Source organism: Ammodytes marinus, assembly GCF_949987685.1.
Source record: "Ammodytes marinus genome assembly, chromosome: 3".
NCBI classification, from domain to species: Eukaryota; Metazoa; Chordata; class Actinopteri; order Uranoscopiformes; family Ammodytidae; genus Ammodytes; species Ammodytes marinus.
In genome coordinates, this window is record NC_137232.1 from 8,243,355 (window position 1) to 8,265,455 (window position 22,101).

General features: G+C 42.0%; 2 protein-coding genes across 3 annotated transcripts; one reads left to right on the forward strand and one right to left on the reverse strand.

Annotated features, from left to right (window-relative positions):
* The first annotated feature begins 222 nt into the window (after positions 1 to 222).
* Positions 223 to 8,191, forward strand: sars2 (seryl-tRNA synthetase 2, mitochondrial). Its single transcript, XM_080052664.1, has 16 exons — positions 223 to 507; positions 1,756 to 1,851; positions 2,016 to 2,045; positions 2,160 to 2,300; positions 2,460 to 2,514; positions 2,680 to 2,743; positions 3,195 to 3,300; positions 3,510 to 3,557; positions 3,894 to 4,002; positions 5,001 to 5,046; positions 5,141 to 5,228; positions 5,436 to 5,548; positions 5,679 to 5,772; positions 6,542 to 6,634; positions 6,723 to 6,788; positions 7,839 to 8,191. Exons 1-16 carry the CDS (start codon positions 232 to 234, stop codon positions 7,977 to 7,979), a joined length of 1,566 nt encoding a protein of 521 aa, XP_079908790.1. The 5' UTR covers positions 223 to 231; the 3' UTR covers positions 7,980 to 8,191.
* An 8,407-nt stretch (positions 8,192 to 16,598) lies between these two features.
* Positions 16,599 to 21,996, reverse strand: LOC307271326 (inositol-tetrakisphosphate 1-kinase-like; the record flags this gene model as incomplete). 2 transcript variants are annotated; one of them, XM_080053744.1, is made up of 10 exons in its annotated part: positions 16,599 to 17,465; positions 17,817 to 17,979; positions 18,625 to 18,692; positions 18,913 to 19,078; positions 19,171 to 19,211; positions 19,471 to 19,572; positions 19,667 to 19,784; positions 19,990 to 20,112; positions 21,447 to 21,471; positions 21,743 to 21,996. In XM_080053744.1, the coding sequence occupies 10 exons, from the start codon at positions 21,994 to 21,996 to the stop codon at positions 17,314 to 17,316; spliced, it is 1,212 nt and encodes a 403-aa protein (XP_079909870.1). In that variant the 3' UTR covers positions 16,599 to 17,313. The 2 variants fall into 2 exon arrangements, with proteins under 2 accessions (XP_079909870.1, XP_079909869.1); XM_080053743.1 differs by having other exon boundaries at positions 17,817 to 18,003.
* Between the last annotated feature and the right edge of the window lie 105 nt (positions 21,997 to 22,101).

The window sequence follows — 22,101 nt, forward strand, 5'->3', positions numbered from 1 at the left end:
ATGCTGCCTTCAGGGCAGACACGGCCGTTGATTGGTATCACTAGTTCTATAAAAAGTTATTGAGAAAAAAGGTAAATTGTGAATGGTCATTATTACAATTATGTATTATGATTTCATTTAAGCTCAATATTTGAATATGAAATCAAAAGCACTACTTTTGAAGAGGACACAGATAATAGAGTGGCGCTTATTCCTATACCCCTTGAATGCAGCCGTGACCACAAGACAAACATGGCGACCTGCATAGGCATGGTCGCTAGAGTTGGAGGCAATGCACTGACTGTGTTGAAGCCGGTGGCTAGACATTGTTCAAGGCCGAGGACAAGCGTGTTGGTCCCGTGCCGCTGGTCGCATGGAGCCCGCAGCAGCTTGTACGAGCATGTCCGCGAAGGTTACAGCGACAAGCCCGATTTGGATATGAGGGCGGTGTGTGAGGAGACCGACAAAGTCATAGCAAGTGTGGAGAACAGGAAGGGGGAGCTGAGAGGGGACGACATCAGGAAAATCGTGAGTTTTTCTTCAGCTGTTAATACTTTTCAGTCCTGTTTGTGACATTACACCTGTATCTTCTGTCACAAATCCGTTTCTGCAGTGACAGCTGGCCACAACACTGCACCTGCTATACTCTTTGAAGTCCATTCACTGTGTTGTCACACCATTTGTTCCTACAACAGAGTCATTTGCAAGACATAGTTGGACTATGGTTGGTGTGTCGCCTTAATGATACATTGAAAGGAAATACTCTCCTCCAAACATGTTGTAAGACCTCCATCCTTGAGTAGCCTAATAATTTGTATGATTTTTTTCTAGATACATTTTCAACTAGCCTACCTTGTTAAAAGTCACACTAACATAATCTAATATCATTTAAATACTGGTTAATTTCAAAAGCATAACTGCTGAACAGATGGTTCTTGTACTTCACTGAAATATGACTGTCCTTGTCAGTGTACTCACATTTGTATAAGATGCATCTTTTCTACCCTAATAAACGTGAAATAGATATATAGTGTCAAACTCTCAATTTACGTCATTATGCACAATAAAGCTCAAATATCTTAGTGATTAAAAAAAACAAGTAAAGACATTTTTTTTGAGTGGAGGGAGACTTTAAACTCTTTTGACTTTGCTTGTCTCACCAGCAGGTCAGTGTTACAACACCTTTAACTGCTAGACAGTGTTCGCTCACAGTCAACTTAAATCACAACTGTGATCCAGGTTTAAAACTTAACAATCATAAGATACTGTATATGGCCATAGATGATGATAACGTAGGGTTGTGAAAATATAATAACTATAAGCACAATATCCCTTCAAATAGACATTGGAAGAAGCAAATCAAAATAATTCTCCAACTTCATTGGTCGAATAGAATACATAATACGTAAAATAATTAGAATGAAATTCTCAGTGAGTTTAAAGAAAATACTTTCATAATAATTCAGTTTCAGGCTGTTCTACTGGCTTCTCAATTGATCTAAGTATGTGTGTGTGTGTGTGTGTGTGTGTGTGTGTGTGTGTGTGTGTGTGTGTGTGTGTGTGTGTGTGTGTGTGTGTGTGTGTGTGTGTGTGTGTGTGTGTGTGTGTGTGTGTGTGTGTGTGTGTGTGTGTGTGTGTGTGTGTGTGTGTGTGTGTGTGTGTGTGTGTGTGTGTGTGTGTGTGTGTGTGTGTGTGTGTGTGTGTGTGTGTGTGTGTGTGTGTGTGTGTGTGTGTGTGTGTGTGTGTGTGTGTGTGTGTGTGTGTGTGTTTTTCAAGGTATGTGTGTGGCAGGAGCTCCAGGCGGTAAAGACAGAGATATCTGGGCTGGAGAAACAGAAGAGACACGTCAGTGACACAGTCAAAGTACTAGTGGTCAGTAAAGACGTTTACTGTCATCAGTTTACTAATAGTAATGTTGTTTGTGTAGATTGTTCTGAATATCTCATGTTCTCTCTTTTGGATTTTTAATATAATAATATGTCCAAAGTATAAAAGCTTCTCCTATGATTGTGACTATGTACTCTTTGTCCTCACAGACAGAGAAGGACAAGAAAGCCCTCGCCAATGTAAGTGTATCTCTTTCATACTTTGTGTGTGATTTGAATCATTGTGCTGCCCAAGGGTAAATCAAATATTAGACCAGTGGTACACAGTCCTTTTTGTTGTTGGCCATCACCCAGGTTCCAGAGTTCCAGCAGGCTCTGCAGAGGGGTCGAGACATCCGCACCAGACTGAACCAGCTCTACACCAGAGAGACCGAGCTGGATGAGGAGCACTACGGACGAGCACTCAGACTGCCCAACACCACACACCCTGATGTGGTGAGGACGCACGCGCACACACACACACACACACACACACACACACACACACACACACACACACACACACACACACACAGTCCTGATTTTATGTGAGGTGTGTCCTTTTCTAAGTAAGCATAGTTTCTGAAATTCCTTCTTCTTTTCTTTTTTTTTCAGCCAGTTGGGGATGAGAGCCAAGCGAGGGTAGTGGAGCTGGTCGGACAGAAAGCAGGTGAATGATGTGATCTATCTATGCCTTTTATTGATTTCATACAGTATTATCAGTGATTCTCTGCGGTACCTCACCCTGGTGTGTTTAAAAAAAAATGCAAATCTCTCCTCCTGATCCCCTCTCTCTCTCTCTCGCTCTCTCTCTCTCTCTCTCTCTCCGCTGAAGAGTTTGACTTCAAGCCCAAAGGCCATGTGGAGCTAGGGGAAGAGCTGGGTCTCATCAGACAGAGGTGAGGACCACTCTGGTTGTTGGTTTGGAGCCAGCAATTCTGGAGATCGCTTGTTGTCAAAATCATTTTATATCTCCCCATGGTCAGATACCTAAGCATAACAATAACAAGATATCCGGTGTTACCCAGCTTAGGCTCAGTAAACAGGTATGTGAACAAAGTTTCCCAGCACACACACACACACAGAACGGACACTTAATGGATCGTGGGGAGATATTTACTGATTTTGACAACAGGAATTCTCCAGAATAGCTGACTCCACCCTTTAAGTGCTTGTTCCACTCGATGTACCACTTCCTGTGCTGTTTGTGTGTCATTGTTTGGAACCTTTTTGTTTGTATTTTGGAAATACAACTGAATTCCATGATATTTAATATGTGCGCTGAAACACAGCCCTCCCTCCTTGATATGCATTGGGATGATTAAACGTCCTGTGTCCATTCTCCTGCAGACATCTAGCCCACGTCTCAGGCCACAGGTCCTACTATCTGAGAGGAGCCGGGGCCACACTTCAACATGCTCTCCAAAACTTTGCCCTGGACACACTGCAGCGACGGGTAAGAACATGTCTGTGAATATTAAATATAAAGCCTTTCATTTATATTTTATTATTATTATTATTATTATTATTATTATTATTATTATTATTATTATTATTATTATTATTATTATTATTATTATTATTATTATTATTATTATTATTATTATTATTATTATTATTATGTTGGCATATAGAAGAGACAAACTTTCCTTTTCCCTCCCGCAGGGCTTCATTCCCATGGTTGTACCTGACATGCTGAAGGGGGCAGTGTTTGTGAGTATCCGTTTCTAAAATACCTGATTTTACACAAGTGCTGTGGCTATCACAGAATTTGACCTGCAAGTGCAAGAACTTTAATCTAAAAAATGACATTTAAATGCACATAATTTAATATATTGTAGTTTAAAATGGGATGTGATGTAGATGTTACACCAGACCCACTACTTTGACAAATAACACCCTAATGTCCGGGTGCCGGGGATGGATCCATCAACCTCATAGTTACTGCTTGGCCCCTCTTTCCTCTAGGTCATCCTACCACCCAGCCTCACAATATCTGTCCCTCCTTAATAACCTCTCTTCTCCCCTCTTGGTGACTGTTTCCTCCAGGAGGGTTGTGGGATGCAGCCTAACTCCCAGCGCTCTCAAGTCTACTCACTGGACTCAGAACGCTTCCCAGATCTAAACCTGGCTGGGACTGGAGAGGTCGGGGTGGCAGGTCAGACCTCATCCTTCACTTATGCATATTTTTGCTAGTGGTATTTATTGGTTCTCATGTTTTTGTCAGTTGCTGTCACTTTCTCCAAAAGCTTCAAACATTTGACTGATTAGTGAAATTACTGTAATGCGTGTTTCATACTTGACTCCTCCAGCATTTCAATAAATGCATTTTATTTCTTGGCCTATATCTAACCCAGTGCTTCTCAAATGGTGGGGCGCGCCCCCTGGGGGGCGGGGGGCGCCGTGAGTTGTCAGGGGTGGCGCGGGTGGCCTTGATTCCAACTGACCAACTTTTTTTTTTGTGTTAGCGAGCGTGATATGTGCTTGTGTATGGTCATAACCGCGCGAAAGGCCGCGATTTGCAGTAAATAAATGTCCACATGTGTATCCAAGTGTTTCTGTAGGCTATTTAAAAAGAAATCAAGCAAGTAGACTAATAATATCAAGCAAGTAGACTAATAATAACATGAATTAATGAATTATAGGTTATCGCATCACAGAAGGCATATTGGCCTATAATAATAAAAAAACACCACCTTAACTATGTTTACAGTTAAAAAATGTTTTGAATGAAATGCAAACCTCAGTTAATCATTTGCTCTTGTTTCTCTGTCCTGGGATTCACACAGACTGAGCAGTCTTGTTTAAATGTTACAAATTGAGCTAATAAACTGAACTTAATTTTTTTTTTAAGTTGCTGCAGAAGTTATCCCAGCTAATTGTATAATCTAACATCTAATTTGATAATAAGGTGATTGTATGCAGAATCCTCGTGCCAGAAACTCATACAGTGGTTTTGTACAGATAAATAAATAAATAAGCAGGTTCTCAACAGTATTTCAATTTAGGGGGGGGCGCGAAAAAAAATTATGTCCCCTAGGGGGGGCATGACAGAAAATAATTGAGAACCACTTATCTAACCTATATGAAATGGACCACAGAATCCGTTTAACATGTGTAGAAAGTAGTTATGTGATGTGTGTCTCTCTCATCCAGGCTATTTCATGGATCATGCAGTCAACTGGAAGGACCTGCCTGTCAGGTGGGATGTAGCCTACTCTCCCAGTTTGCTGCACATACAGTAGTGTTTTGTTGGAGTAATAACAGCTGACATGAGCTGTCATGTCCCTCCACAGGTCGGTGTGCAGCAGCACCTGCTACAGAGCAGAGACAGACACAGGCAGAGAGACCTGGGGGCTCTACAGAGTACACCACTTCAACAAGGTTACTGGGACAACAACAATATGTATTCAGCAAACACATTGACATTAAGTCTGCCATTTAAAGGCAATTTGATTATAAGTTATAAACGACATGTGCAGGGCATTCACATTTTCATATAAGGTTTGTTGAATTCAAGTGATTAAAGAGACAAATACCTACTGTATAAGTATGCTAATTGACTTTTATTGCTATTCTGTTTATTTTCAGGTAGAGATGTTTGGCGTGACAGCAGATGAGACGGGACAAGAGAGCACTCAGCTGCTGAACCAGTTTGTCTCTCTGCAGAAAGAGATGTTCTCTGCTCTAGAACTACACTACAGGTTAGTGCACACACACAGTCACTTCATAAGGGCCACTTTTCTTTTATAGATTCATGAAAATGACACCTCGGAGTATTTGTATGAGTAATGGCTGGATGTTTAGCTTTAAGTTGTGTGTGTTTCCCCTCAGAGTGCTGGACATGCCGACACAGGAGCTGGGTCCTCCAGCACACAGGAAGTATGACATTGAAGCATGGATGCCCGGGAGGGACAGCTATGGAGAGGTCAGTCCCATTATGTCACTGTTACCTTACAACACCCTACACACGTTGAGGAAATGGATATCAACTGTGATTTGGAATTCTTTAGAATCGACGTGTTGGAAATGGTATAAAATATTCATAAGGATGTTGTTATTATCGGTAATAACTTCAAAATAAAAGTGTTTTCTTAATTACCTTTTAGAATGAGCTTTTCATATCTAGATAGGAGCAACGCCATGTTCCCGATGTAGCCCAGAATGAACAAACTTACACAACGGCCTTACACATTCTTATATATAGTGGGTCTGTGCCAGAAATTCACCCGTTGGAAGAATTACCATAGAATAAATAACTCAATACATATTTTCCTCATCACTTGATATTGTGGAAGGACTTGTGGATAATGCCTAATTCGGTCACTAGCTTCTTGTTATTGAAGGCCACTGTAGCTTCTGTAAATTCTCTGAAATAGAAAGGTAGACAGACATGGAGCATTTCAAATCTAGATTAACACCACTAGATGCTGCTAAATATTCAGATATAACAAACTGTACCTTTTTTTTAAATGTCCATTTTAAAAAGTCTTATTTTTAAATATCTATTATAAAGTAATGTATCATTTGTTATCTTCTCAGTAATAAAAGTAGGTTAAATCTGTAGCTTGCATGTATGACATGAGCTTAAGGAGGAAGCTTTGAACTGTATATCGGTTTAAGACAGATGGTGATTCTAATTGCAGTTCTCTCTCTCTCTCTCTCTCTCTCTCTCTCTCTGTTTTATATATTTCCAGATTTCAAGTGGGTCCAACTGTACAGACTATCAAAGCAGACGCCTCAACATTGTATACGAGAGAGAGGATGGCAGCCTGCAGTACGCCCACACAGTAAGCAGATGATCAGGCAGCACTGCTCTAGTCTACTGCAGCAGCATACCACCTCAATGATGTGTGTCTTTGTGTTTGACTTCTCCAGGTGAATGCTACAGCGTGTGCCATCCCCCGAACCATCATCGCCATCCTGGAGACACACCAGACCAAAGTGAGATCCCAACACAAGAACACACCTCACACCTTAGGGATCTCAAAGAGCAGCAGCAGTTATTTATTTATTTATTTATTTTATTTTATTTTATTTTATTTTATTTTATTTTATTTTATTTTATTTTATTTTATTTTATTTTATTTTATTTTATTTTATTTTATTTTATTTTATTTTATTTTATTTTATTTTATTTTATTTTATTTTATTTTATTTTATTTTATTTTATTTTATTTTATTTTATTTTATTTTATTTTAGTCAATGAATTGTGCTGGAAAGTGACTAGAAGTTTGAAAATTGTCTGCTAGCTGGAAATGTTGCTCTGTACTAGATAACCCCACACTATTTATATTGATTAAAAAGATTAGATCAAATTATCAGACACAATAGAACTGTCAGCAACAAGCGAAGTTGCTTGCTTTTACACAGAGGAAAAAAAGATTTTTAAAAGTCTTTACATTGATTTTAAGTTGTGAACTTTCTTTAGGAAAAAAGCTGTGTGTTCAGTCTCTCTGTTAGCGTCTTCCAAACGAAGACCCGTGTCTTTGTCCAACTTCCACTTAACGTGTGTTTCTTTACATGCACCTGTGTGCAAAGGGTGGCGTTGAAGTGGCTCCCCCTTGTGACTGTTCAAAATATTTATGCAAATTGTAATGTCTTTCATCAGACACTGGAAATAATTTCACTCTTTACCCTGGCATGAAAAATTCCAGTCACAATTAAAACCAATGAATTCGGTTACCAACAAATAGCCAAATAATTGTAATTTAACGTGTTTTTCTTTTCAAGTAATTATGAAACAGCAAATGCAAATAACAAGGTGTATTGTACCTTACTTTAGTTTTTAGCTTTTATTTAGGTCCATCGTCCACAATAATGGACGACTATCTCCAAAGAATGACTTAATAACTATCATGAATTTTTAAATAGTCTATGTTTTTTCTTATTTACTGCAACCCAGCGAATTCAACATTTTCAGATGTTTTAAAAACCACTTGACCTAACATCACAGTGTTAATAAATACCTTCTTTCTCTTCCGTCTCCTTAGGAAGGAACGGTGCGTGTCCCCCGAGCCCTGCAGCCTTACCTGGGTCTAGAAGTGATCCAGAAGCCCAAGTACACGCCACTCAAATACATTGGACCCAACCAGCACACTAGACCCCCCAGGCCTGCTCCTAAGACCACATGACACGGATAGTGTAGTGCTGTAATTGTACAGCTGGCCATCGTCCACAAGGCTCCAGAGAATTTAAATTAAGTTAAATACATGTGAGGGTGTGATCAGAACAGATCTTAACTGTGTACGGTCACTGTAAATATATTTATGTTGTCCAACGCCACAAAATATAATGTTTATTGTCCAACCAAGATAGGTAGTAACCAATAAAGATTTTTTTTTAATATATATTTGTCCGATGTATTTCTTACCGGTCCTGTTTTCCCCCACGCCTCTGTTACTGATATGCACTGAATGACATTGTGACCTTGAGGGATGCCTGCAGATGAGATGGGTCCAATAAGTGACATACTGGCCTTTTAATGTGTTTTTATATCCCACTGTTACAAAGTATCAATAAATGATATAAGTCATTCACTGGCTGCTAGGGGAAGCTGATTATGTTTGCCTTGTTACCTTGCACATAAAATAAAGCTGTTAATCAAATTCTATTTTCATAGTATTTTTTAATAGCGTGAAATGATAGAGAAGTTTTTCATTGTATGTGTGTTAGTAAAGGGCAGCCACCTGACATCTCTGGCACCTTAACAGGGTCCGAGCTTTCAGCTGCTCTCTGTCACCTGACATCGGATATACACACACACCGCGGCTCGGCTCCACCTCGCTCGGCGGGTGTGTGTGTGTGTGTGAAGAGGATCCATCCCTTTATTTTCAAGGTTATCTCCTGCAGGACTGGAGCCTCACTTTTCAGATCCTATGGGCATTTTCATAACCACGGTTTTTCTCTTGGCTGCCGTCGGAGGTAAGCATTCGGCACATTCGTAAAGTGCGTTCTATGTGTGTGTGAGTGTTAGGCGCTCAGTAGGCTACGACAAACTGTTCAATATGCAAGTGATGGCTCTCTCAGCAGCAGGCATATCGCCGGAGACAAGCCTCATCTTTCACACTCTACCGCCATGCGGTCAGCCTTATGTGATTTAAAAAGACGAAAGTGATTGCGTTAAATTAGTACTTTATGGCTCAGACCGAATGTGTAGCCAAGGCAATCTTGATGATGAATGCCTCGGGGATTGAGGCTACACTAATAGGCTGAACAGGAGCGTTGTTACATAATAATTGTGTTATGCGCCCACCTTTCTTGTTTCTTGTCTGCTGGTCTGACATTGCTGTTACCGGCTGGGATTGAGCTTAGAAAACATGAGCGTATTATTTTTCATTAGTGAGTCCAAACAGTCCTCCGCCTGAGCGACATACTGTAGACTTAATGCGGGGTAATTAAAGCCCCGCACAGGTGAGCAGGACGTCAGCGCACGTGCTGCTGTGAAAACATGTCAAACTGTTTAAATGAGTATCGTCTGCTGCTGGGTATAGGGAAGTATGTCTCCCAAAGATATGTGTGAAAATAGGATCTGCAGGGGTTATACAACGATATAACCTGCAACATCATTTGATTGGGGGTAAGTTCTCTAGTTAGGCGCAGGCAATAGCCTACATGTCACATATTCCACCAAGGTAACTAAAGCTATGACTATCGAGATTTAAAAGTAGCCATGTCACCGAAGAACCAGACACTTACTCTTGGTAGGCCTAATTATCCAATCTGATGTGGCCTACTAAATGTAACTGCAGCAATGTCAATTAAAGGTGGAGTCAGAGATTCTGGAGTAGGCTACTGTGTGTGCTTGTGTGTGTGCGCGTGTGTGTCTGCCTAGGCTCTGTTAACTGGTAAAAAGTGTGTAATCAAAGGGGACCCACTGTTAGTAGCAACATGCCAGTTTACAGTGCCTAGACTGTGTTTAAACACTGGATTGTATTCTCAGTGTACACACAGTATCCTATGTGCAGTAGCAGATCGTGAGGAAATATCGACTGATTTGGACCAAAAAAAATAAAGCACATCTCTCAGCCTCTATAGGTGCATGACTTTGGCTATTTTCCTGATTCGGATGTGGCTCTAGTTTTGAGTGTAGACAACCTTCTGATGCGGAGGTAGTACTTGGTGTTCAACAACAAACAAGCAACTTGACCTGTACAAATGCTTTTCATTTCTGAATGTATTAATGTAATGTGGTTGACCCAGGCAGCCACCCAGGCAGGACAAGCCAATAAAACCAGAGCCAGGTCACAGTGTTAATTATGTGGCCAGGGTGTCCCAGCTTAGACACACACACACACACACAAACACACACACACACACACACACACACACACACACACACACACACACACACACACACACACACACACACACACACACAGTGCATGCAGAGCATAACAGGGCCAAACTGTAGGCAGCTCACGTGTTTGCAGAGAGGGGTTCATCTTCGGTCAAGGTATCAATTAGTCCTATTGATCCTGATCTGCACTGATCTGGCTGTGACACAGACCACAGAGATTGGATAAAACGTGCTCCGCCACATGTGGCATGTCAGGGATGGGAGGGAAGTGAGCCAGATTTTGACATTTCCCTGCGTTCCGAATCTCATACCCTTTCTTTTTTCTATTCTACATACTAAATCTGACCATAAAAATAATCTATTTAGGATGCAGTATGCTTACTTTTACTTATTTATTTCATCATAACATTACGCCTTGATCTTGCTTCTTGCTTTTATATCCGTCGCATCCCCAGTTGTTGTTATACGTATCCTCCGTCAACGTCACTTCCGGTGCGCACTGGATTGTGGGTCAGATTTGGCCAAATAGGATGCTGTTTTCAACACTAAAAATCTCGGACGGATCTAGTAGACATCCGGGTATATTTAAGCATACTAAATCGAACACAAGAAATGGGACATCCTTAATCTGTTTTCTACCATACTAAATGGCAGAAAGAATGGGTATTGGAACGCAGCCGTTGTGTTTCAGTCTGTATCATCATGTCTTAATCATGGTCTGAGTCATTATGGGATCCAAGTGTTTCATAGACAACAAGAAGAGTTAACCACCAGTCTAACGCAAACAGCTTCAAGTCAATGGTTACTTGTTGATTGCATTAGAATAGCCTACACTGAATTTATTATAATGAACAGCAAACACTTTAAAGTGCTCCTTCCTCTTTGTATTTAAGTCACATTTAAGTTTTGTTTGATAGTGGGAAATCATAAAACAGAAAGATCTCTTTAAATTGACCAAAATATCATGGTCTGACATTTTGATTCACGACTACATAACGGTGTAGTAGTTGAGCAGCACCAGATCTTGCCTCAGCCAATACAGTAACAATACAATGTCATGGGCCACAAGCCTAACCCGGATTGTGATCTAAACTGACCTTTAGGTCCTTGTTAGCTTCAATGTATCTCCATGGGAAAAGGCCCGGATGGCACTGTTCAGTCAGTGTGCCTTTAATGAATGGCTGGCATGTGGGGATTGGTGACGGATTTAGCCCTGGTGGGAACCTACCTGTGAGCCAAAGCCTTTGGGAATATATCTGCATCCTGGGGAAAGAGGGAGAGGGAGGGTTAAGCTTCTTTGCTATGTCGCTCTGCCAAGGTAACTGTGCTTACCTTAATGAGAGCACCGCTTCACCCACGCCAAGCAGCGCTCAGTAAACAAAGTCGTTCATCTGTGCTCCTCTGTGATAGAAATGGGTGCAGTTCTTGCTGTATAATAAATGCTCAACATATTGATATGCTCTCTCCCTAATGTCTATGCATCTTCCCCACTTCCTTTGGTTTGTGCCACAGTGGGAAGCCGGCCGGTAACCTCACCCCTTACCAATGCAAAGGTCAGACACAACACGTCCTTTTGTATTTTCTCTATCGATCAGAATACTATAGATATACATTTATTTTTTCATACTTCACCTGTAATCATTTATGTGTGTGTGTGTGTGTGTGTGTGTGTGTGTGTGGCTGGCTATATTCCCTGTAGGTTGAATGTATTATTCAGGAGACGCTGAACGAAGACGGGTCACACCACGCGTGTGGCCCCCAGCTAGCAGGTGACATCTCTGATTATCTGTTCATCAATAGTCAGATCATGTTATTTGGTGTTTAGTTGCGTGTATCTACACGGCTGTATCTTTTTTGAACTCTGTACTTTTTTTTTTTGGTGTGTTGCTGTGCTATCGTTCTAAAGTATTGTGCGTCATTGTTTTGGCAGAGGAACTTGATGAAGTTCAAAGACACCATGGCCTGCTCAGGGAGCTGCAGAGGCTGGCTGTTGATGGTACGTACAAACTCACATACTTTTCATTGCTAAGAAACGTAGGAAGACTCATTTGGTGTTTGATAAATTTTTCTCTGAACTAGATGATTCTAAATGTATTTTATTTATGATTAAATAATGTCTTCCCCACCAAATCACACATGTGTTGATGCATTCAAACACAGCAGTGGCATATAGGGCTGGGTATTATACAGTATATTGTTATGTATATTCCACATGTTCACTGATAATGTAAAAACTGTTGAAATAGTTGCTGTGTACGATCCGGGTAGTCTTAATACATCACATTGCATTATAATGATAATTCAGCAGACAAAACTATTTAATCAAAAAACTTTAATTCAAATTAAAAAGCAGGCAATTTAAAGGCCACTAGCCCTATTGCGACATACACTGTAAACGATTTAATGTTAAATTAACAGTAACTTACTGGCAACAATTATCCAGTAGTTGATGTATTTCCTATCACAGTAAAACTACTGTCAAACAAATTACAGTAGTACAGTGGTACTGTAATTTGTTTGACAGTAGTTTTAGTATACTGTAAAACGAAGTACAGTATTGCACTACTACTGTTAAATACACAGCAGTACACTACTGTACTTCATTTTAGAAGTACAGTAGTTACTATTTATACTGTTAAAGTATTCCCTTTACTGTTATTTATATTACAGTATGACCTACTCTATTCCAGTATACTGTATATGGGAACTGAGGTTGTAGTTCACAACCCGTTTAAAACTTGACTTGAATTGATTTTTGGAGTTGACGATACTATACAGATATCATGAATATATACATCGTGATACATTGCCGTATCGACTATTTTAACACAGCCCCAGCATGGCACTGGCTGGGTGGGAACTGCCTAAAACTCTGACATCCCATTGAATGTCTGTGGAATATGCAACTTCAAACTAACTATTCACCATTTTTTTTTTTTTAATATTGCCGACAATTGAGCTGTCAGAATGATGGGCTGTCTGGAATTTATGGCACGGCAATGTGTTGACTGTTTCAATCTGACCGTTTGCAGAGGAAGAGAGGGAGCGCGAGGACGAGAGGGAGAGGTACCAGTACAACCTGGCAGACGACGAGAGTGACGCTGAGCAGAGGGACGAGGAGGCGGAGAAAGACCTGAGTGACCTCGCGTTAAAGGAGGAGGAGAAGAATGGAGAGAAGACAGCAGAGAAGACAGAGGAAGAGGACAGCAAGAAGCAGAAGAAGATGACGGAGCAGCCCCAGGTGGAGGAGAGGAGCATGGAGAACGAGGAGGAGCGAGCCAAGGAGCTGGAGGAGCTGCTGGCCGAGGAGATCACCAAGAAGGGCAAGGAGGAGAAGAACGACCAGGAGCTGAAAGAGCTGCTGAAGGAGCTGAAGAAGAAACGCTACGAGGCCGTGAAGGAGAGGGAGACACGCAGAGGAGAGACCACGGAGCCGGAGCAAGACAAGGAAAAGGTATGCTCATTGTATGGCTTAAGCGATTCTGGAGAACGCTTGATGTCAAAATCAATTTTTGTCCAAATCAGTGGATATCTCCTCATGATCCAAGACACCTGTCATTACTGTGTGTGAGTGAGCTGAAAAAAATATGGTGTCAATACACATCCTAGGCTCGGTCAACTGGTATGTAAACAAAGGGGATGTATACAGAGGGCGCCCACCATAGCTAGCAACATGTCTGTTTGCAGAGCCAAGGAGGATGTATGTAATCACTGGATTTTCAGGGCAAACACAGTAGGGACAAGTAGCAGATCATGAGGAGATTTGACAACAAGCATTCCCTAGAATTGCTGGCTTCACCTTTAAATGCCAAGAGGAGGAGCATAATCGTTAACAATGCCTCATGGCACATCTCTCAGTCTCTAAAGGTGCATGCATTAAGGCTAGTTTCCTGATTCAGATGTGTCTCTAGTTTTTAGTCAAGGCAACATTCTACGGATGAGTTTTCTTTAGAGAAAAAAAGATCTAAATGCACCCGAGTTAGCTTGCTAGTTTTCATGGCAGTCCCTTTGCCAGTTGTTAATAGGCATATATATGGGGGGGGGGGAGGTGTTCTGATTGCTCTCATTTGTTAGTATATGTGACATATGTAATGCTTTGACAATACTATGTTCTACAATAGAATAGTCATCATGCCAATAAAGCTTTTTTTTTTATTGAACTGCATTTTAGAATGAAAAGGTGGACAAGGAGAAGGCCGGGGAGGAGGCGGCGGCGGTGGACTCTGAGCAGCAGCGGAGCGAGGAGCGCAGGAAGAACCAGGTGGAGCTGATGGTGGAGAAGGAGAAGGTGGAGAAGGAGCTGAAGGACATGCTGAAGGAGCAGCAGGAGAGCAAGAGCAAGCCAGAGCTGGAGAGAGAGAGGAAGGAGAAACAGGAGGAACTGGAGGAGCTGGTCAGGAAGATGAAGAGAGTCAAGGAAGAGGAGGAGGACGGAGGAGTGGGGCAAAAACATACCAAAGAGGCCGAGGAGGACAAGAAGGAGAAAGAGCCCGTCGAGAAAACAGGGGATGAAGTGGAGGTGAGGAAGGAGGCAGCGGCGGAGGTGAAGGAGCCGCAGCAGAAGAGAGTGATGGAGAAAGCGAGTGATGAGGCCACGCGGCAGTTTGAGAGGGAGAGGGACAAGGAGGAAGAGGAGGGGGAAGAGGAGGAGGAGGAGGGTGGAGATGAGGAAGATGAGGATGAGTATGTGAGAGAGGACGAGGACGGGCGGGGAGAGGAGGAGGACGATGAGGAGGGAGACGCAGAGGAAGACGAAGGAGAGGTAAGGAGGTGCAAATACTGTGTGTGTGTGTGGCGAGACATTGCACGTGAATAGGGTACATTTTTTTACTTATAGATTATCATTATTAGAAAAAAGATGTTATGGAGGCAAAGCCGTCCAAAAACTCAAAATGTACCAGTGCTTGAAAAAAGAATGTTTTTTTTGCCTGCATTGCCTCGCCTTGAAAAGTTCATCACAGCACGCAAATTACAGTTTTAGTATATACGCATGGTACTATGCAAATACTGACAAATAGAAGAACAAATATGTAGGAAACATTTAAAATATGCCCAGTTATTTGCAGGCTGAAAGCTAAAGCATTACCGTGTGTATCACTGTCTCATATATTCTCATTGTTTCCGTCCACAGGAGCTGCTGGAGATCGAAGCAGAGTTGCGCAAAGTCGCTGCAGAGCTGAGGGAGCTTCGCAGAGGATGAGACACACACACACACACACACACACACACACACACACACACACACACACACACACACACACAAACACACACACAGCAGACTGACAAAACCCTTTGTTGCATTTACAGTCACGCATTCAGCTCGCACATTTCCCATTTAACAGCCTTCAAATGCTCACCGCATCCCAGAGAAACATTAGTAGAAACTGTACTGTTGAGTCCCTTCTGCTTTTAGATTGCTTTTGGACGTGTCTCGTGGGGGGAAATGAGACACATTCGTCCTCTGTCTCACTACCTGTAAATGCTGTTTGTAAGGTAGACAGGTGATTTTTGTCCAGTTGTAAACTATTGTGGATGCAAAACGTCCTGCCCTTTTTATTCAAAATGGTATTTTCTTTGAACGCAGAATGCCAACCACACAAACACAATCATCCCTGACATCTGAGTCATGGATACTTGCAAGCTGTGCTTCATTTCTGTGAGGGTATCATCCTTGATGGTTGTGTTCTTTTGTCGGGAAAAACAAAACAGATTCGCTACTTATAAGTAATGTGTTCTATAATGTCTATTTTGTGCATTAATTGATGACAATGTGTAAGCTGTTCCGACTGTTAACGAAATGCATTACTGATTTTTCTACACTGGAGTAAGGCATTCCTCTTTTTTTTCTTGGAGGATAAAGTAGAAACAGGGATTGTGTTTCATTTGGCTCACGCACTGTTAAAACCAGACTGTTTGTGATGAACCGGGGTGACACGTACCAGAGCTACAGACAGGGAGTTAACTAGCGTCGCAATTCTCCGCGTTTGTTGTGTGGACTTTGGTGACAGGATGTGATGTACTTAGAGCTTAGGAGGTCTAAAAGTGTCACCTCGGGTTCTCAGCCAGCTTTGCACTCTTATCTTAACAAGCCAAGGAGGGGTCGACGGAAGAGGGGGGGGACACTAAAGCCATTTTCTTGTCTTTTGGTAACAATAACATGAATGATAAATGCTCAGTAGTGTTGCATTGCAGTTTTTCCATGGCTTTCATGTCATTTGTATAAACATCAGCTATCACGGTCTATAAGCCAAGGTCATAGGAAATTATGAGACAACAGCGCCCCCAAGAGGACACTGAGTAGAAATGCACAGCATGCAGGATAAACAGGGTTACCACTGGAGGCCCCACTAACTTGCAATAACACAGTATAGACTACAGCACATGTGAATGCAATAATTAGCCAAACAATGAATTATTTAAATGTATTTTAATAATGTTATCAAAGTGCATCATAGTATAGTACTCATATAGCAGGTATAATCTCTCTTTTTCTACACAGCCAAGAATTTATAATACATGTATGTGTATTTAAACACTGGCGAGGCAGCCGGTCCAACTTGTGTAAACACGTAGTAATTGTGCTAATAAAACACGCGATCAGTCAACACTGACAAGCTCGTTTCTATCTATTCCAAAGATGAGGTGTTTGTTCAGTCGAGAACAAAATGGGAAAATTAATGTACTGTGGTTTTTCTCTCTAAGGAAGTGCAAAAATGTTTCCGCAAAATGTATCCGACAAAACCAGCAAGAAAATACGTAGGAAATGTCTGTTGGGGGGGGGAGTGAAGGGGGGTGACACAAGGGCATAGAAGACATTTCGCTAGCTGAAAAAAAAATAGAGATAATAAAAACACCATATGTAATGTCACTGGCCGATCTGAGTGCTGTATTTTGTGCCTGCCGTATCTCCTTCTATGCTACCTGTCAATCAATAAACGGAAAGTGTATTCAACCATCATGTGTCGTCAATACGGTTTGTCAAAACTATAAATTAGAGCAGAATCCCTGTGCAGCACAAGATTTGTAGTGTGATTGATTTTCAGAAGTAGCTTCCTACAACTGAATTAATGCCTTTAAAAAACAGTTTGGTCCCAACTAAGCAGTGACAAAGCCCATCAGGACGACTGTGTCTGTCCCGGGAGGCTGATGAAACACAGTACAGTCCGTGGTTATGGGCCGCTAGCTGCAGCAGATGGGCCACCTGTGGTCTGTGGTGACTGAGGAGAGCCAGAAGCCCGGGGGCCGGCAGAGGTCTGTTTGTCCAACACTGACTCTATGAGGCTGAGCAGGGAGGAGAAGAACTGGGGCACTCCCTCGTAGCCTGGAGGAGAGAAGAGCGTGTCACGAATAAATGTGTGTGTACTGGTACAGGCGTCTTTGTGAGGACCAGTTTCTGCTTTTGATCGGATTGAGGACATTTTTGGAAAGTGAGGACATTGTGCCTGTTCCTCACGTCTACAAAGGCCTGTTGGAGGGTTAAAACTAGGTTTTAAGATTCGAATGTGGTTTAGGTTAGGATTAGTGTGAGGTTTGGGGTTAGGCATTTTGTTCGGATGGTTAAGGTTGGGGTTAGGGGCTAGGCTAGGGAATCCATTATGTCAACGGGTGTCCTCAGAAAGATAGAAGTGCAAGAATGTGTGTATGAGTGTGTGTGTCTAAACGGGTACAGTACCTGGGAAGATGTTGATGTCGATGACGGTGAGGGTGTTGTTGTGTATGTTGAGGATGACGTCCACACCGAACAGGGCCATGCCCAGCTGAACCCGGAGCTCTCTGACCAGAGCAGCCAAGGCCTCTGAGCTGGGAGGAGGCAGGCATGGCATCTGCTCATCCAGCTTGGACAGCAGGAAGAGAGCAGCCTAGTCAGGTGGGAGGGGCGCCTACTTGATGACTATGAGATACTATTTTCAAGCCATACTTTATGCGCACCTTAAATTATGACACTGCTTATTAAGTCAGTGTTGCAGTCTGCAGATATATAAGAAATTAGGTTAGTATGCTAAACAAGATAAAATGTGGAAGTCAGTAATATATACAGTAATATTACACACCATAGGTTCCCTCCTGACTTCTGCTAAATACATTTTGACAATACAGGGAACATATTTTCTTACACCCTTTATAATTTGTTTGATACATTCGATGGCACATGACACGCGTAATAGTGTTATGTTAGCAGTGTTGGGGAAGCTACTATGAAAGCTTAGCTTTGTAAACTTCAAATGATTTCAAACTGATAGAAATTGACCTAAAGCTACGCTACCCTAGGGAAAAATCTAGTCTGGTTAACTAAAGCTACTTAGAAAAAGTTCTCCAAAAAGATCAAATCGCCAATTATGAATGTAGTTGAACTACTGGCAAGCTACTGCAAAATGAAGTAAAACTACTAGTTATAGTACATGTAAACAGAATACACTACTCCCCAACACTGTTATTTTAGTGACTTTGTTAACATGCATGATGCAACTTGTACTACTTACTGCTGTGAGAGCGGAGCTTGACTCCGGCTTGGACACCTGATGGCTATTAAAGAATATGGTCTTCCTGTCTGCAGGCAGAGAAATCACAAATTCAGTGGGTAAAGGTATAAGAAGCAGAGGGAGCAAATACATACAAGGTTTACCAGAAAGAAGCATGACACAGCAGGACATAGCATGACAGGAAAATAAAGGACGTGAACGGACAATGCAGTAAGGAAAGGAAATCCAGGTAAGTATAGTAAAGGAACAGAAACGTCTTAAATGTCTGTTGGTCTGGTGTGGACTGACCACAGGGACCGGAGGGGAAGTTCTTTAGTGAGGGCCTCTCCACACAGTAGTGTCTGTCTCCCACCACGAACACCTTGTGAAGAACGGCTCCGTGGTTGACAAAGCTCTGGAGCACACAGGGAGGACGGATGTCAGCCAGACTGCCTGCACTGAAGATCAGAGACATCTGCAACGCACGGACATCAGAGGATCAGAATGGAAACCATAGCGAATGAATGAAAAGAAAATGGATGCAGCTCTAAGGAGAGCATCACTCACCTCGTGGGAAAGTGAGCCGTGTGCCACTCGGGTTTTACAAACTGGGATGAACAGAGAAAAAGAGGGAGTTTGTGTGGGTTCTGTCATACTTGATGAGGAAGCAAAAAGGAATGGAGGATAACTGAATTCGGAAGTAAGGGACTGTGATAACCTGAGAAACTTTTTACAGAGCTGATCACAAAAACTACCCCAAAATAACCCTACTACCACTTCAAGTATACATAAAGTTTTTAGGCTTCACTAACAGACTCAAAGAAACTGTGGCTACAATTTTACTGAAATGCTAGTGAGTGTACTGACTGAGAGGAAAGCTCAGGCCATGGGTCATCTCAGCCTGCTGAATGGATGACAGGTCACTGGCACTGTGGATCTCTAGGTAAGGGGGGCTGCTGATACACCAGTCTGTTGAACAGAACATACAATATAATTTAAAAAAGGCAGGCGTTATTATTTACGTGCCACAGTCAACTTAGAAATATGTGAAGCGGCAGTTTACCCTGGAGTGAATGGTGCAGCTGGCTCATGATGCGATAAGAGGCAAAGCGGTCCAGTAGCTGGGTCATGGCAGGCAGGGGGTCCAGAAGAACTGTACCAGGATGAGATGACACATAGCTCTGCAATGATAAGGAAGGGGAAAATAAAATAAAAAAAGGAATCACAAATGTTTTGACTGGGTGAATATTTTTTTTATTAAGATTTTTTTTTTTTGGCATGTATCACTTTATTAGACAGATTTAGAGAGCCAGAGTTGAAATGGGGCAAAGAGGGGAAGATGAGCATAACGTGTGACCTTTAAGACGGACAACGCAGCCTTCCTACCTGGAAGTTGGCAAGAAGCTGCTGTGACTGGCTGTCGTGCTCAGCCTCCACGATGACATCAGACAGCTTGTGAACGATGACGTCAAAGGGTCCCTGGGGCTCCATTGGCTGAGTGAGGTCCACCTTACAGAGGGAAAAACACATTTACTGTACGTACTATGTAGTGGATCTGGCTTACTAATTAATCCACACAAATCGCTTATGATTGGAAATTTCATCAACTATCACCAAAATAATTTTATAGTAGTAAACCATCTCTTGTTTAGAGTCAAAACATTTTCCGCACTATAGGGACTTTTTCACTCTAATCAACCATAAAATCTTCCTTCCTCATCAGAGATATTGTGACTCCTCATAAAAGGAATGTCTCTAGTGTAACTAATAACTGTGATCATAGCTCTGCTCCATTTTTGTAGGCGACTACTGTGCCAGTTTTTTTTGCCAATGAGTCTTGCCTACCTGTGTCTTTGCTGATGACTTACATTCATCATTTACACTTAAATGACAACTATTTAGGCACAAACAAACAACAAAAAAAGGCCATGACAGCAGATATCTGTGACATATTAAGTCCATGTATCTGTCTTGTAATATATGGTCTGGGTTTTTTGATTTTTCAGACAAGCTTCAGGCATCATGACACCACTGCAGTTTCTTTATATGGCTGCTAGTTTCTATGAACTGTGGACCCAGAGGGTCAGGCAATAATAATAATGCATTATATTGTAATAAATAATATAATTATTTATCTTCCCTGCATTTGTTTGTTGTGTAATTTGACTATTTCTGCTGATACTTGATTATGACATACACTCAATAAACCAATGTTGATATGTGGTATACTTGTGGTATAACATTTTCTCATGCTACTGTGCAGATATTCACATGTCTGAGCACTCAAAATCAGGCAGCCATTGTGTTTCACTATACAAGCTGAGTGTAGGTATAGGGGGCTGCAGGTGGCTGTGACAGGGATTAGGCTCCTAAAGTTGCGGACATCTGCACTCGACACACGTGTGTGTCTGTGCGTACAGTGTTCCCAAAAGACTGTCAAGCTTTAACCATTACTACTACTTAAACCTAGATTATAACAGTAGGCCTATGTGTGTGTGTGTGTGTGTGTGTGTGTGTGTGTGTGTGTGTGTGTGTGTTGTGGGTGTTGTGGCAAAATTGTGCATGACGATTGATGAAGACAGATATTTTAGCCATCTTTGTGTGCACAGGGCAACATGCAAAGATAAGCACATTGAAGAAACACACACACACACACACACACACACACACACACACACACACACACACACACACACACACACACACACACACACACACACACAGGGTTAAGAGTAACAACTCTAATAAATGGCAAATCCCCTTGTTGTTTCTTCAATCCTTCATTATGAATGTTTAAGGTTGTATTGTTTTCCTGTAATCTATGAGTGAAGAAACACACTTACCTCCACCACTTCCACCCCATGGCCCCTGCAGGAAAAATACTGAAATGTGAATACAGCCTAGGCTACTAATGGTGATGTCAAACAGGGCTGACGATGAAAATGCTGTGGGGTAGTTTTCCTTAAAATATATAATCTAGGCCTACATTGCGTTCAAATACAATTATATCAACATAATTCTTCCATGGGACCCCATTGCATGATCTATTTCAAGGGGCCACACAGTGAGAACCAGAAATGGGTGAATTCACTTTTACCATAGAGACAGCGCAAAAGTTAAAAGGTAAGCAACAACTCACGCGCAAAACTCTGCAAAAGCATCCAGGTTGATCCTCTTGCGCTTCTTGTCGCTGAGACAGAAGCCCACCCTGCGGCCTGACATTAGGCTGTGCGCGCGGGGGCCGCTGGTAGACAAGTGACCGCAGACGCACGCAGGGTGGGGGACGTCAACTACGATGCCCAGCTCCTCTCCGTTTAACCCTCCCCCCGATATATCTTTGAGCAAGCCCTTAAAAATACCTTCATCTCTACAGGAGGGCTCCTCCAGGGTCATGGTAGCCTACCCACCACAGAGCACAGGTGAGAGAGGAGAGAAAGACAAAGGGGGGGCAGTCGGAACTGTCGGAGTCACTTGACTTCCTTATTGCTGCCATCCAAT